This window comes from Octodon degus, unplaced genomic scaffold (genome assembly GCF_000260255.1).
Source record: "Octodon degus isolate 3935 unplaced genomic scaffold, OctDeg1.0 scaffold00015, whole genome shotgun sequence".
Taxonomy (NCBI): domain Eukaryota; kingdom Metazoa; phylum Chordata; class Mammalia; order Rodentia; family Octodontidae; genus Octodon; species Octodon degus.
Genome location: NW_004524591.1, coordinates 13,036,168 through 13,050,077, shown reverse-complemented (window position 1 = coordinate 13,050,077; position 13,910 = coordinate 13,036,168). Strand labels below are relative to the sequence as shown.

The window sequence follows — 13,910 nt, the reverse complement described above, 5'->3', positions numbered from 1 at the left end:
CAGGGGGCGGGGCTGGCAGGCATGTGGTGCTGGGGGATTGAACCATAGTCCCTGTGCTTTGCCAAGCTTGTTCCAAGTAGGTGCTTTAGACCACTGAGCCATCTCACCAGCCCCAATCCAAATATAATTAAATCCAAAAATAATTAATCAGTGAGCGCACAAATATAATTAAACAGATAATGGACTCAGCAAAATAATATAAAACATAAGTGATCAGTTAGCAAAGAATTAGAGTTCACAAAAAGGAACCAAACAGAAATCTAGAACTTATTTAGCAGTATAAAAAATTCTACTGAAAGAATGGGCAGCAGAAGTGACCACTGTAAGAACACAGTGTTAGACCTTAGACAACAGGGCTGATATACTCAGAGATACACTGAAAATAACAAGAGATCATAGAAAATGGAAAGAAATTAGTTCCTAGAGTTAAACAATAATGCCAATATAACATACCAGAACCTATGAGTCACAATGAAAGGAATCCAAAGAAGGAAGTTCATAATTATGAATGCCCACATTAGAAAAACAGAATAAAACCAAATAAATAACTTGCATCATTATGCCCTAGGTGAACAAGAACAATATAAATTCAAAACTAGTACAAACAAGTATAAAGATCAGAGCCAAAATTAATGAAATTGAGAACTGAAGAATCAAACAGCTGTTTCTTTGAAAGAACAGACAAAAGAACCCAAAATCATGTTTATCCTCCATAAATACAAAAAAGTCTGACAAAATCCAATATCCAAAGATTAACAAAACAAAAAAGATATCTCAATCTTATAAAAGCTGTTTAAGATAAATCTATTGCCAACATCAAATTCAGTGAGAAAATAAAATAAAACAAACCCACAACAGAAAGCTCTTCTTCTATGGTCAGAAAGAATACAAAGAAGCCCAGTGACACCACTCGTGCTCAATATAGCATTGGAATCATTAGACAGAGCAAGAGGGGCAAAAAAGGATACGTAGAGGAAGGAAGAAGTTATATCATCCTTATTAGCAGATGACAGGATTGTCTACATAGAAGACCCAAAAAATTCCACTGAAAGGCTCCAAAATCAGCATAAAAAATTAATACTGTCCCTATATACCAAAAATGAACCACATAAAAACATTAGGAGAAAACAATACCATTTCCAATAGTAACAAGATAAATACAATACATAGAAATTAACTGAATAAAGGACGTAAAAGACTTCTATAATGAAAACTATATAGCATTCTGAAAAAGGAGATCCAAGAAGCCATCTGAAAATGAAAAGATATTCCCTGTTCCTATATAGACAGTATTAATATTGTCAAAATAGCCAAATCCCCAAAACTGATATACAGATTTAAAGCAATTCCATTTAAAAATATACAGCAGGGGCTGGGGAGATAGCTCAGTAGAATAAGCGCTTACCTGGCAAGTGCAAGGGCCTGAGTTCAATCCCCAGTTCTGCCAAAAAAATAAAAAAAAAAAAAAATTGAGCTGGGGAGATAGCTCAGTAGAATAAGTACCTGCCTGGCAAGGATAGGGTTCCTGATTTCAATCACCAGTACCACAAAAAACAAAAACAAACAAACAAACAAAAAAAAACAACCAGGCAAGACAAAGCTACAGCAATAAAAACAGTATGGTACCTGCACAAAAACAGGTTAAGTGGGTCAGTAGAACACAATAGAGGATGCAGAAACCATTCCAGGTATATTCAGCCATCTAATGTTTCCACAAACGTATGATGGAAGAAAGCCTCAACAAATGTTGCTGAGAAAAACTGGCCTAAGGCCTATTCAAATTCTGGCAGAATATTTCTCAAAGCAGTTATACATAGTAGCCCAGGGATTGCCAAGACATATCAGGGTAATAACTGGATATATAAGAACAATTGCCTCACTTATTACACAGAGATTTCATACTAAATGGTAATTACCACTGGGCTTGATGGCAAAAACTGGGGTATTACAAGGTGTCTGACAAAGCACTGAAAGCCCATAGTGAAGGAATTTATAAAGGTTGTACCCTGCTGGGCTTGAGGTTGAAGAAATGTTGTTTACAGAGAGAAAAGGCATGAGGATCTTATAGCTTAATAACTACCAGGGTAACAGTTATAACTTTCATAGGCATGTTGGTGGCCCAAACTTAGGGTTAATTGGAAGGTCAATAAGAATAAGTCATTATCAGCATTTCTGGGAGAGCCAATTATTGCTATACCTATGGGGCCATTAGATGAGCCAAAGATAATTTGAGCCCCCATCTTTGTTAATATATCTTGGCCAAGTAAATGGACTTCACTAAAAAGCTCTGGATAAAGAAAAGATTATTCATAATTTATTCCACAGGAGAATTAAAATGTTTGGTCACCAGAGGCCCAGTGGTGCCTATAACTAGACGAAAGTAAAAAGCCAATAGTGTGGAACAGGAAGAAAGAACAGAGAGGTCCCACTGTTGAAGAGGGTGCTTCTGTCTTATCTGCAACATCAACGTTACCTCAGGCTCTGCCCCAGTAATGGTAATGATTGTCCGAAGGCTAACTGGAGTCTTGAGTCTCCTCATTTCAGGGACAACAGTTGGAGGGGGGTCAGGGGGTCTGAGGGCTGGGGAGATAGCTGGGCAGCTTAAGTGCCTGCCTGGCAAGTGCAAGGTCCTGAGTTTGATCCCCGGTACCGCAAAGACAAAACAAAACAAAACAACAACAAAAAACCAGCTGGAGCTCTGGACCAAGGGTCCTTTGATCCTTGGGGCAGTAGGCCCTTTGGGGCCCTGTTTCTCACATTTAAGACAAGGTGCCTTTGGAGGATGTCCAACATTAGGGCAGTTTCACAGTGGCCCATCTACCAGCAGTATGATACTTATTAATTATCTTAATTTCTTAGGGAAGAAACCAGCAGGTAACATTTGATTGCCCTGTGATGAGGTGAGAAGCCCTGCATGCTTTTCTCCTATCGGGCTTGTTAAGTCTTAACTTCTTTCTTTCCTTTGCTCCTCCTCTATATTCTAGTTACGAAAATCAGAATTAGCAGACTGGTAAGATAGCTCAGCAGACCAAGCACCTGCTTAGGCAAGTGCAGGAACTGGGGTTCGATTCCTTCCACCACATGGAATGCTGGCCGTGCTTTGGGGCACACTGAGCAGGCAACCAAGTCCAGGCGTGGTGGTACATGCCTAATCCCAGTGCTGGGGAGGCTGAAAACAAGAGGATCACTATGAGTTTGAGCGGCATAGTGAGACCTTGTACCAAATACATTTATTTTTTAAAATTTTTATTTATTTATTTTTTGCGGAACCGGGGATTGAGCTCAGGTCCTTGCGCTTGCCAGGGAAGCACTTATTCCACTGAGCCATCTTCCTGGCCCCCCAAATACATTTAAAAAATAAGAAAAAAAAATCAGAATTAGCAGTATTTAGGTCATCAGTGGAAATTTCAGTTCCCAAAGACATCTTTTGCAATTTACTCCTAATATTTGCAGCTGACTGGGTAAGAAATCTGTCTTTAAGGAGAACTTGGCCATCACAGGAGGGTCAGTTATAGTACGCTTTTAGTTTCCTTAAGTCATTCAAGAAATGTAGTAGGGTTTTCATTTGGACCCTGATCACTTGGGCCAGCTCAGTGATTTACAGGTTTGACTTTACTGGACTTAAGACTTCAAGAATGTAATTTACAAAATGTCTGCAGTCTCACATCTCAGGATCATTATAATCCCACTTAGGAAGGTCTACAGACATTACTTCAGGCTCTAGATATTATCTATAATGTAGAGAAGTGGTGGTGAACCTATGGCATGTGTTCCTTTTTTTTTTTTTTTTTAATAAAAACTAAAACTTCAGTATTCAGGTTTAAAGGCAGTGTTGGTACCTTCCAGTAAGTAAGTGGGTTTTAGGTTTCAGTCTGGGAAGTCTCTTTACTATCATGGATCTGGAGTATGTATGCCCTCAGCAGAACACCTGATCCTTGCAGTTTCTTGGGACCTTTCCAAATTTGTAAGAGTCTGTCCCAAAATAACACTGATATTTTTCAAAGACAGGTTGTAAGTATGAAGATGTCAGAAGGTTTATATACATGTTTCTCAGAATCATCTGAAAAACTACCTAAGTCATGTTTGATTTGCTTTAGGTCCTGAAAGAAAGGCGAGTGAGCTCTAATTGGTCTGAATTCACCTAATAGTGCCTGAAAGAGCAAACAGGTGCCAGCGAGGTTATAAAATTTGCTGAGAGCCATGATTGCCTGACCCAGAACATCAGGGTTACCTGATTACCCTGCCAGTTAGGAAGTGGCTCAAGAGATACAAAGCTACTCAAACGAGGGGGTTTCACTTTATTCACGAATGCCATTATACCTGGATCTAACTTATACTGGGAATGTAAGTAAACTAAAAGCCTCTAGAGAAGATATTTTCAACCACTTTCCTAATTTATTCCACAAGATAAATAAAATGTTTGGTCACCAGAGGCCCAGTGGTGCCTATAACTAGATGAAAGTAAGAAGCCAATAGTATGGAACAGGAAGAAAGAACAGAATGAAAGGTCCCACTGTTGAAGAGGGTGCTTCTGTCTTATCTGCAACATCAACGTTACCTGAGGCTCCACCCCAGTAAGGATAATGATTGTCTGAAGAAACAACTTTCACAAAAGAGGTCTAACTGGAGTATAGTCATAGAGTGTATTAAGAAGCAAGTTAATAGGACATATGTGTGAGGAGAACAATACATGGATCAAAATAAGGCACATTTCCTGCTGAGAAGAAAATAAACAGGTGGCAGGTGCAAAAAGGTAGTTTGTATTCTGCTGATATCTGCATGAAAGGATCCACTCATTTCTCTAGCACCTAGCACATACCAAAAGAATGCAGCTGTCTGAGGCTCTGTTAGTGCACAAACCAGACTTAACACTCAAAACAGGGTTGTATATTAGGCTAAAGGTATGAGAGCTATTAACAGTATGCCATCTTCTGGCCAAAATTGGTGTTACCCTGAAAGTGGAGGAAGATAACAGAAACTGTAAAGCCTAAGAGAGTATCAAAAGAGGGGAAAAAAAAACTTCACAAACATATGGGCCAAAAAAGAGGGGAAAAAAAAACTTCACAAACATATGGGCCTGAAACACCCATCGCAATATGGATGCTTTATCTGAGGCAAAACGTCTCCAATATTTTGGAACAATTCCAAGACCATAAACTGATGCAGCACAGCATAAACATGGGGAAAAGAATGGCACCTAATCTTAACCCAAAAATAGAGGCAATGGGAGATCTCATCTGATCACTCCATGAAATGAGCAAAGAAACAGCACCAAAGATGTTACTGGGAAGCTGGGTCCTATCAGGGCGAGAACCTACTATTGCAAAGACCCAGCAACACACCTTAATTCGTTGTTTTACTAAAGATTTCAGACAAAAGACACGCAGGCTGTCCTACAGAGTATAGGTATAGGTTATTGCAAAATGGTAGACTTTCACAAAGTGAGAAAATGGATACAACTTCAACGATTAAGACAGGCAAGCACCAAAAACGCAGTTGCACTGAATGAGGCCTCGGTTACATTTATATGATTAGCTGGGATCTTTCAAAGAACATTCTTTGCTTCCTTCGAGGTTACTCTTGTTTTACAAATAAAATGGGCAGTGTTCACCTACTTGAGAGAGAGAAGGAGGTCCCTGACTGCTTTTAAGGGAATGTCTCTACTTGGTTTGAGATCCTGAAGTTTTTCCAATCGCTCACCCACTGACTTTGTAGGGATCTGGACCTTATCAGCACGCTCAGCAGATGTACATTCCCTTCAGATAAAGACTGAAACTACTAGCTTGTGTGGATTTTGTCTACAGCTAAGGATGAAAAAAGCGAAGGAAAAAATGAAAATCACGTCTAATTTTTCAAGTAGCACCCCAGTCGCTGGTCTCACCTGGTTAATCACTAACTTTCTGCCTAACAAAATGGTTTCATAGCTTTTACCAGATTTTTCAAAGAACTTCGTAATTTCTCCCAAATGAAGAGTTTGACTTTGGCTCAAGTTCTCATCATAAAAAAAAAAAAAAAAGCTCGTAAAAATCAGATTAATAACGGAAAACAAAAAAATACAAGTACACAGAAGGGTAAGAAAGGCAAGAAGTTCTCTCGGTCGCCCCACGAGCATTCTCGCAAGCACTATTCACCGACGAGGAAGTTCTGATACGTAGTCCCAATTTATAGTTTGCACTAGGGTCAAATATCAGTCTTCAACTGCTCAACAAACCACAACGTGCCAAACTCTCAGTGAAAAGTTCCGACAAGAACAAGCGCTGCGCTCGGCATCGGGAACCATGCCGAACGCCCGGCCTCGGCCGGCAAAGTCCCCAAGCAGAGAATGGGGTGGGGTGTCACCTGAGGGCTGTTGCTGTCGTCCCCCGCCAGCACCTCTGGCACCAGGATGTTCGTTCCAGCACCGGTCTCCAAAGCGGCAACGGCCCTGAAGAAAGAACTGACAAATGACCATAGCGACAGTTCAGCCACTCTGCCCGACGGGGGAGTCTTCAGGCCGAATGGATAGAGAAGCCCAAGCAACCGAAGGTTGCCCCCCCGGCCTCCCCCCCCCCGGCTCTTGTGACGCAATCAGCTTGCGCCGGAATACGCTGTCCCTATTGTCCCGCCCCTAGCGTGATTTTACCAATAGGATTGAAGCACGGCGAGTCTCTCTCCGGGCGCGCGGGTGTGGGTTGTGAAAGCGGGTTGATTGAAAGAAACGCGAAGGGAAGATGCCAGTGACTCAGGTAGGAGGCGTTGGAGTTCAGGAACCCCCTGAGATCCTAAATGAGAAGAGCAAACGTAAAACTTAAGGCCCTGAAGGGAGGATTGGCAAAGGTTGGAGAGGTAGTGTCATTTTTTTTCATTTGTAACTGCTGAGAAATAAAAACCCGGGCTGATCAGGTGAAATTTACCAGCTATTCATCAGGGTAAGGGGAGGAGAAAGCCAGTTGTGACTGGCATTGGAAGGGTTTCAATCCAGGGCATGTTGTGACTGAGAAGGATCATCATGACACCTGAGTGGGTACTGCCTTGCTACCTGCTGAGAAATTCTTTTCAAAGTTCATATCAACAGTACTATTAGCTGGGGAGATGGCTCTGTAGAATAAGCACTTGTCTGGCAAGCGCAACTCCCTGAGTTCAATCCCCGGTACCGAGAAAACAAACACAAAATCCTTGATTAAAAAAAAAAAAAAAAGTACTATTAGAGAGGGGCCGGGGAGGTAGCTCAGTACAATAAGCACTTACCTGGCAAGAGCAAGGGCCTGCGTTCAATCCCCGGTTCCGCCAAATGACAAAAGAAAACAAAACAACCCAGTACTATTAAAAATTGAATCGGTAAGAATAAAACATCCCATTTTTACCCTGAGCTAAAACATCCCATTTTTGTCACTTAACACAAAGAAGCAGCCTTAATGTTTATTTACCCTTGCACACAGGTTCAGATTAAGCGTTTCTGAAAACATGCGATATATTCTTAACTTTGTAGTTTCTAGGGAACATGACTCCGTGTCTATTTCTCAGTCTGGAGCTGCTGTTGATGGCGTTACACACAGGTTTGCTTTGCTTTGAGTCTATCAAAAGTTTCATTTCAATTCCACTTTGCCCCCAAATTTTACAATTGCCTTTTATTTTGTATGGTGCAACACCATGTTTCTGAGGTGCAGTCTTGGTTGTACTGAGTTAATAAATATGACTTGGTTGAATTACAGGTTTGTCCCTGGTGGTTTCAGGATGATTGGACTAGAGTTGAACCATCACTCAAGTATTTAAGATTTGGAAGACAGTGGGATCTATAGGAACACTAAACACAACTGTGAAGATTAGAATTTTAATCAGTGGACTTTTTATTTTGTGACAGATTTATGGAAGTTACAGTACAAAGCTTCCCTATACCCTGTGAAAAGACTGTTGCAGAACTAATACCCATAACCCACATATGTACTGCTTCAGAAAGTGACAAAAATAAATAAGATATCCTCTTTGATATTAAAAAATTTGTGGGAAGGTACTGTCAAGAGTATATAAGATCAGGGCTGGGAAGATGGCTCAGTGGAATAAGTGCTTCCCTGGCAAACGCAAGGGCCTGAGTTCAATCCCCAGTTCCGCAAAAAAAAAAAAGTATATAAGATCAGATCCTAGTTGCCGATTCTTTGTAACAGTTCCTGTGCATTTAAGGGTTTTATTAGGTCTTTACCTATATCAATGTTTTCAAGAGTTCTACCTATCCTATCTCCCAGCAGACTTAGTGTTTCTGTTAGTATTTAGATCTTTGATTCACTTCTGTTTTAGTTTAGTGCTTGGTGAAAGATAAGGGTCTAGTTTTAATCTTTGGCATATGGAAAGCCAGTTTGCCCGGCACTATTTATTTAAAAAACTATTTTTCTTCCCGTGAATATATTTGGCACCTTTATGAAAGGGTGGCTGAGCATGGAGTTGTTTTTGTTTCTGTATCTTTTTTCCCCCATAATTTTATTGATAAACAAATAGCAATGAGACAGTTTCAAATCAAATCGGTGGGAGTTTCAATAATTAACACATTGCATACATTCCTCCCAGTGGTTAATTGCTATACAAGATGTGGACATGATATCCTGTCTACAAACACCATTAGAACAAATCCCTCTATTCATTAAGAGAATGTAACTATGTATCTATCCTAACCACCTTGAATACACAGATACAAAATGGACATTCATCTGTATCCCCTTTTTTTGTTAAGTTCCATTATTTGAATATTATAGGTGTGTTTGTTTCTGTATCTTCTAATGTTTCAATGATCCTTGAGCCTTTTTTTCCCAGAACCTTGCTTTTTTTTTTTTAAATGTATTTAGGACAGGGTCTACAGGGTCTCATTATGTAGTGATTATCCTGTTTTCAGCCTCCCAAGTGCTGGGATTACAGGCGTGCGCCACCTCGCCGGGTCTCAATCGCCTTCTCAGCACACCCCTAGGGCGGGGCCCGAATGCCACACCACGTTGAGGATGAATCTCAGCCACTGTGCTCTGCCTAAACAGGCACTTTAGTCCGCTGAGCTATCCGGCCGGCCCTGTTTTTAATCATAGTAGCACTGTAGAATCATTTCAAGTCAGGGATTGTGATACCTCCTTGCCTTGCTTTTGTTGCCCATAATTACTTTCGCTGTTCTAAGTCTCTTCTGGTTCCAAATGATTTTTAAGACTTTCTCTGAGTCTGTGAGATAAGCTATTGGAATTCTGAGGACTGGTTTAAATCTGTATGACAATTTTGAATTATGGCCATTTTTTGTAGTTTTTCCTACCCAAGAACAAAGGTTATTTTTCATTTTCTGGTATATTCTTTGGTCTTTTTCAGAGTAATGTGGTTCCCAGTGTAAAAGGCCTTTTACCTATGTTAGATTGAGGTATTTCATTTTTTTTTTTTTTTTTTTTGGATGCTATTATGAAAGATGTTGCTTCCTTGATTTCACAGTGTTATCTGGGTACACGAAAGCTAATCTATGTGTTATCTGTGTATATTCTGGCTACTGGGAATTGAACTCAAGAGAACCTTGAGCTTGCCAGGCAGGGCTTGTGCCACTGAATTATATCCCTCACCCAAGCTACTGATTCTTGAGTGTTTACTTTGTATTTAGCTATACTACTGAATTGGGTTATTAAATATAGAGGTCTTTGGGTTTTCGATGTTATGTCATCCATAAATAATGAGTTTAACTTTCTGTCCTATCCTTATTCCTTTTCTTTCTTATTTAATTGCTCTGGCTAATGTTTCCAGAACTATATTGAATAAGACTCGATAGTAAACAGCTTTGTCTTGTGGATTTCAGAATGAAAACTTTGTTTTTGTCTATTTAGTATGATGTTGGCTGTTGGTTTGACATAGGTGGCTTTTTTAAGATTGAAATAAAGACCATCTATTTCAATTTTCTGTAGGCTTTTTATCATGAATGGATTTGGACTTCATCAGCTTTTCTGCATCTATTAAGATGATCATACGATTTTTGTCCTTGGTTCTGTCAATATGGTGTATTTGTTGATTTGTGTATGTTTTACCATTCCTGCATCCTTGGTATGAATCCCACTTGGTCATGATGTATAATCTTGATTTGCTGTACTCTGTTAGCATCTTTATTTCTGCACCTGTGTTCATTAGCGAGGCAAGCCTATGGTTCTCCTTTTCAATTAGGTCTGTCTCCCGTTTTGGTTATCAGGGTAATGTTTGCTTCCAGGAATGAATTTGGGAATATTGTTTCCCTTTCTATTTCATTAAAGAGTCTGAGAAGTAATGGCATTAGGCCTTCTCTAAGTTTCATGTAGAACACTTTTAAATTTAAATGTTCTTAGGGTTTAACATTATAACTTCCATATAAAGGAAGTAGAAGATTAAAATAGAAACACTGCTTCAAAAATTTAAAAAGCAGACATACTGAAATTTAAAAACCAGACATACTGAAAACAAAGAAAGAATAAAACTGAGCAGTCTGTTTTAAGTAAAAAATATTTAATATTATCAGATAAAAATGATGATGACAGTTTTACATGGCTCATTTCATACATAATGCAAAGTATAAAACATCACTGGGCAAGAAATTGTAGTTGGGTTGCCAAATAATTCATAGACCACATAAAAGCAATGAATAGGTGATGACACATACTTAAATTATTACAAAACAGTTACAAACAACTGCATTAAATATCTTGATGTGTTCCACTACAGGAAAAGAAATCATGTATCTTTTTAATTCATAGAAGTTCAAAGTCAATACTGATACTGTGATAAAGCAGTTACTGTTTTTCTAATGATCTAGAAGTTTTAGATAGATGTCTTCTGCTAATCACTCTTATTATGACTGGATTTTATTTAACAGTATGTTTGAAGATAGAGAATACTTTTTAAACCACTGGGTAAAAACAGAGAACAATGATAGGCACAAAGGTTAACGTAATATTTTAAAAAGATGGAATATATTGAATATATTTCATGAGTTAGACATACTGAGTCTCAAAATCTGTTTATGAAGTTTTGTAAGAAAGTATGTGTATGCTTTGCCTATTCTGTTATACTTTCTTTGAAATAGGATATATTTGGTAGTAAATGAAACAAATCAAGACAAGTCAAATTATGTAACAGAAAAATGCTCTATCAAAGCTGTCTATTCTGACTTATCATTCATACTACCATTCTTAGTTGTAGACCAAACAAGGACAGACAGACCCAGCTACATAGTACTTACATGATGTATGAAAATAGAATCTAGAGCTATGATGAGGTTGCTTCAGTGATGAGTATCCCCCACTCTGCCATAATTAAAAATGTAAAATTCACTCAAGAAATATTCCCACGAAATACTTATAATTTCTCAAGTTTTCTTGGTAGATATGTTCCTGATTATGTGGACAGCTAAAAGATGGTATAAGAGTTGATGAAATCCATATAAAAGAAATATTTAGCCAGATGTGGTGCTGTACACCTGCACTCCAGCTACTTAGGAGGTCAAGGCAGGAGGATTTCAAATTCGAGGGTAGTCTGAGCAATGCAGAGACCCTCTCCCTGTCTCAAGGTAAAAGAGGTGGAGATGTACATCAGTAGTAGAACACCACTGGGTCCAATCTCCAGTAGGGAGGGGAAGAGAAGAGTTATTTAATAGGTATCTGATTTCACTCACTTGAAATTTCCTTCATCAAAACAACAGACCAGAACTCTGTAAACTAAACTCTTGGAACAAAGCTCTGGTGGCCATATTTTTGAGTCTTGATGAATCTCGAAGTCCATTTTTTCATGTTTCAAGGGTCTCTTCATTTGCTCCACAAGTATCAACAACACAAATCAAACAACTTGTGACTGGGAAAGCACGGACTTTGGAATTGGCCACCCATTTGTCTGTTTCAGTATTATATTCGAGGATGTGTCCTAATCGGCCTACACCTTGAAAACCAGCCAAGACATAAACAACAGAGCCAACAGCCGCACACTTCACTGTCACCCCCTTCCATGGCATTGGTGACACCATCTTCCATTCATTTAATTTAATATCATAATATTCCACATTGTCCAGACCACCTTCAAAAGAATAAAACATGAATTATGTGAAAAACTATATATGAATAATTCTAAGATCTAATCATTTTTGTATTTATAACATTTTATTTTCAAAACAAAATTTTCACATCCAAAGTTTATAAGAATTTTATAATACCCTCATATCTACTTCTTAAATTCCTTTTACCACAATAGAAATTTAGTCTAAAAATTTTACAGAAGCACATTGTTATTTTTTCTACAAAATCTGAAAATGTTCTAGCCATGCTGGAAAAATCAAAAAAGTAAACCATTGACTTTCTCTCTGATTAACTTAGATGGTAATTATTTGAATGTCTTTTTCCTTTAGCCATACATGGAAAATAACAATGGATGAGGATAGATGGCAAGGAAATTACTTGTTTTGTTTAAAGCTTAAATATATAGACTAAAATGAAGGCATAACTACCCTAGGATTCAGTTCAGATTGCCCATTATTTAATACAATTATTTAAGGTTCTTCAGCATGTATTTAAGAAAATAGCAAGGTCAAATTTCATCAAAATAACATTTTTTCATGAATCATTTAAACATGTTTAGAAAAATTTATTACTTAGAACCAAGATACAAGGTTTAAACCTTTTGTTTGAAAAGTTTCTAAAGATTTTTTAATTTTGTTTTTCTTGTTACAGAATTGGAGATCTAAGGCAGGGCCTCATTTTTAAATTAAAAAAAAAAAAAATTGGTACTAGAAATTGAACTCAAGACCTTGCACTCGCCAGGCAGATACTGTGCCTCTGAGCTACATTCTGACTTTAACCCAGGGCCTCATGTAGATTAGGCAAGTGCTCTATCACTGAGTTATACCTGCTGTTGTTTTAAAGGGCTGCAATGTTTCACTGTTTCTAGAAACTACAAAAAGATATAATAATGTATGTGGTAAATGGTTGTACTTAGATTTTAAGAAATACTTCAATAATTTAAGATGAGGAATATCATAGGAAAATTGAACAGTGAAATAACAAATTATACCTAAACCATTCTGGCCACCCACAGCAAATATCTTGTCTTTTACAAACACCAGCCCATGATTCTTCCTGGCCTCAATCATTGGACAGAGCTCAGTCCATCTGAAAAAAAAACAAAAGAAAGTATTTGATATGCTTACTTTTAAAAGTAAAGTGATTTATGTTAATAAGAGGTCTATTATCCCAATATAAATAAATGCTCATTTACTCCTGTGTATATAGACACACAGAAAATGCTTGATTATATGGCAGTTTTCTGTAAGTGGGATAAACTGGTATTTTATTCCTTTACATTCTGATAGCATAAGAGAAATACAAGATATCTAGAGATCCCCTCCCTTCCCCTCCCCTCCCCTCCCCTCTCTTCCCTTTCTTTCCTTCCCCTCCCCTCCCCTCCCCTTCCCTTTCTTCTTTTGGCAGAACCCAAGATTGAACTCAGGCCCCTGCACTTGCCAGGCAAGCACTTATCCCACTGAGCCATCTCCCCGGCCCTAACCCATCTTTCTAAAGCATCCATTTCTTGTGGTTTACAATAACTTTTAAAATGGCCAACAAGGGGCTGGTGAGATGGCTCAGTGGTCTAAAGCACCTACTTAGAACAAGCTTAGCAAAGCACAGGGACCGCAGTTTGATGCCCAGCACCACATGCCAGCCAGCCAGCCCCCTGGGGGGCTGAGCTGGCCACACACACACACACAAATAAATAAATAAAATTTTAAAAAAATTAAAAAATAAAATGGCCAACAAAAAGAAAGGGAAGATACATAGGAGAATATAAAGTACTATTTTTTTTTTTTTTTTTTTGGACAAGTTTCATGATGTCATTCAAGCTGGCCTCAGCCTCCTGAGTGCTGGGATTACAGGTGTGTGCCACCATGCCTGGCTAAAGCACTATTTTTTTTTTTT

General features: G+C 38.5%; 2 protein-coding genes across 4 annotated transcripts in view; both read right to left on the bottom strand.

Moving 5' to 3' along the window:
• Nupl2 (nucleoporin like 2) overlaps positions 1 to 6,539 on the bottom strand; it is a 46,044-nt gene extending 39,505 nt beyond the window's left edge. The window contains exon 1 of the mRNA XM_023709851.1: positions 6,340 to 6,539. Coding sequence (XP_023565619.1) covers positions 6,340 to 6,451 — 112 coding nt within the window. The 5' untranslated portion in view covers positions 6,452 to 6,539. The remainder of the gene's footprint in view (positions 1 to 6,339) is intronic.
• Positions 6,540 to 10,471: 3,932 nt separating this feature from the next.
• The window catches only part of Klhl7 (kelch like family member 7), an 85,998-nt gene continuing 82,559 nt past the window's right edge, over positions 10,472 to 13,910 (bottom strand). For all 3 annotated transcript variants that reach the window (XM_023709895.1, XM_004626463.2, XM_023709896.1), the window contains exons 10-11: positions 13,009 to 13,106; positions 10,472 to 12,018 (exon numbers count right to left, since the gene is read on the bottom strand). In XM_023709895.1, the coding sequence (XP_023565663.1) occupies positions 11,735 to 12,018; positions 13,009 to 13,106 (382 nt within the window). In that variant the 3' untranslated portion in view covers positions 10,472 to 11,734. The remainder of the gene's footprint in view (positions 12,019 to 13,008; positions 13,107 to 13,910) is intronic.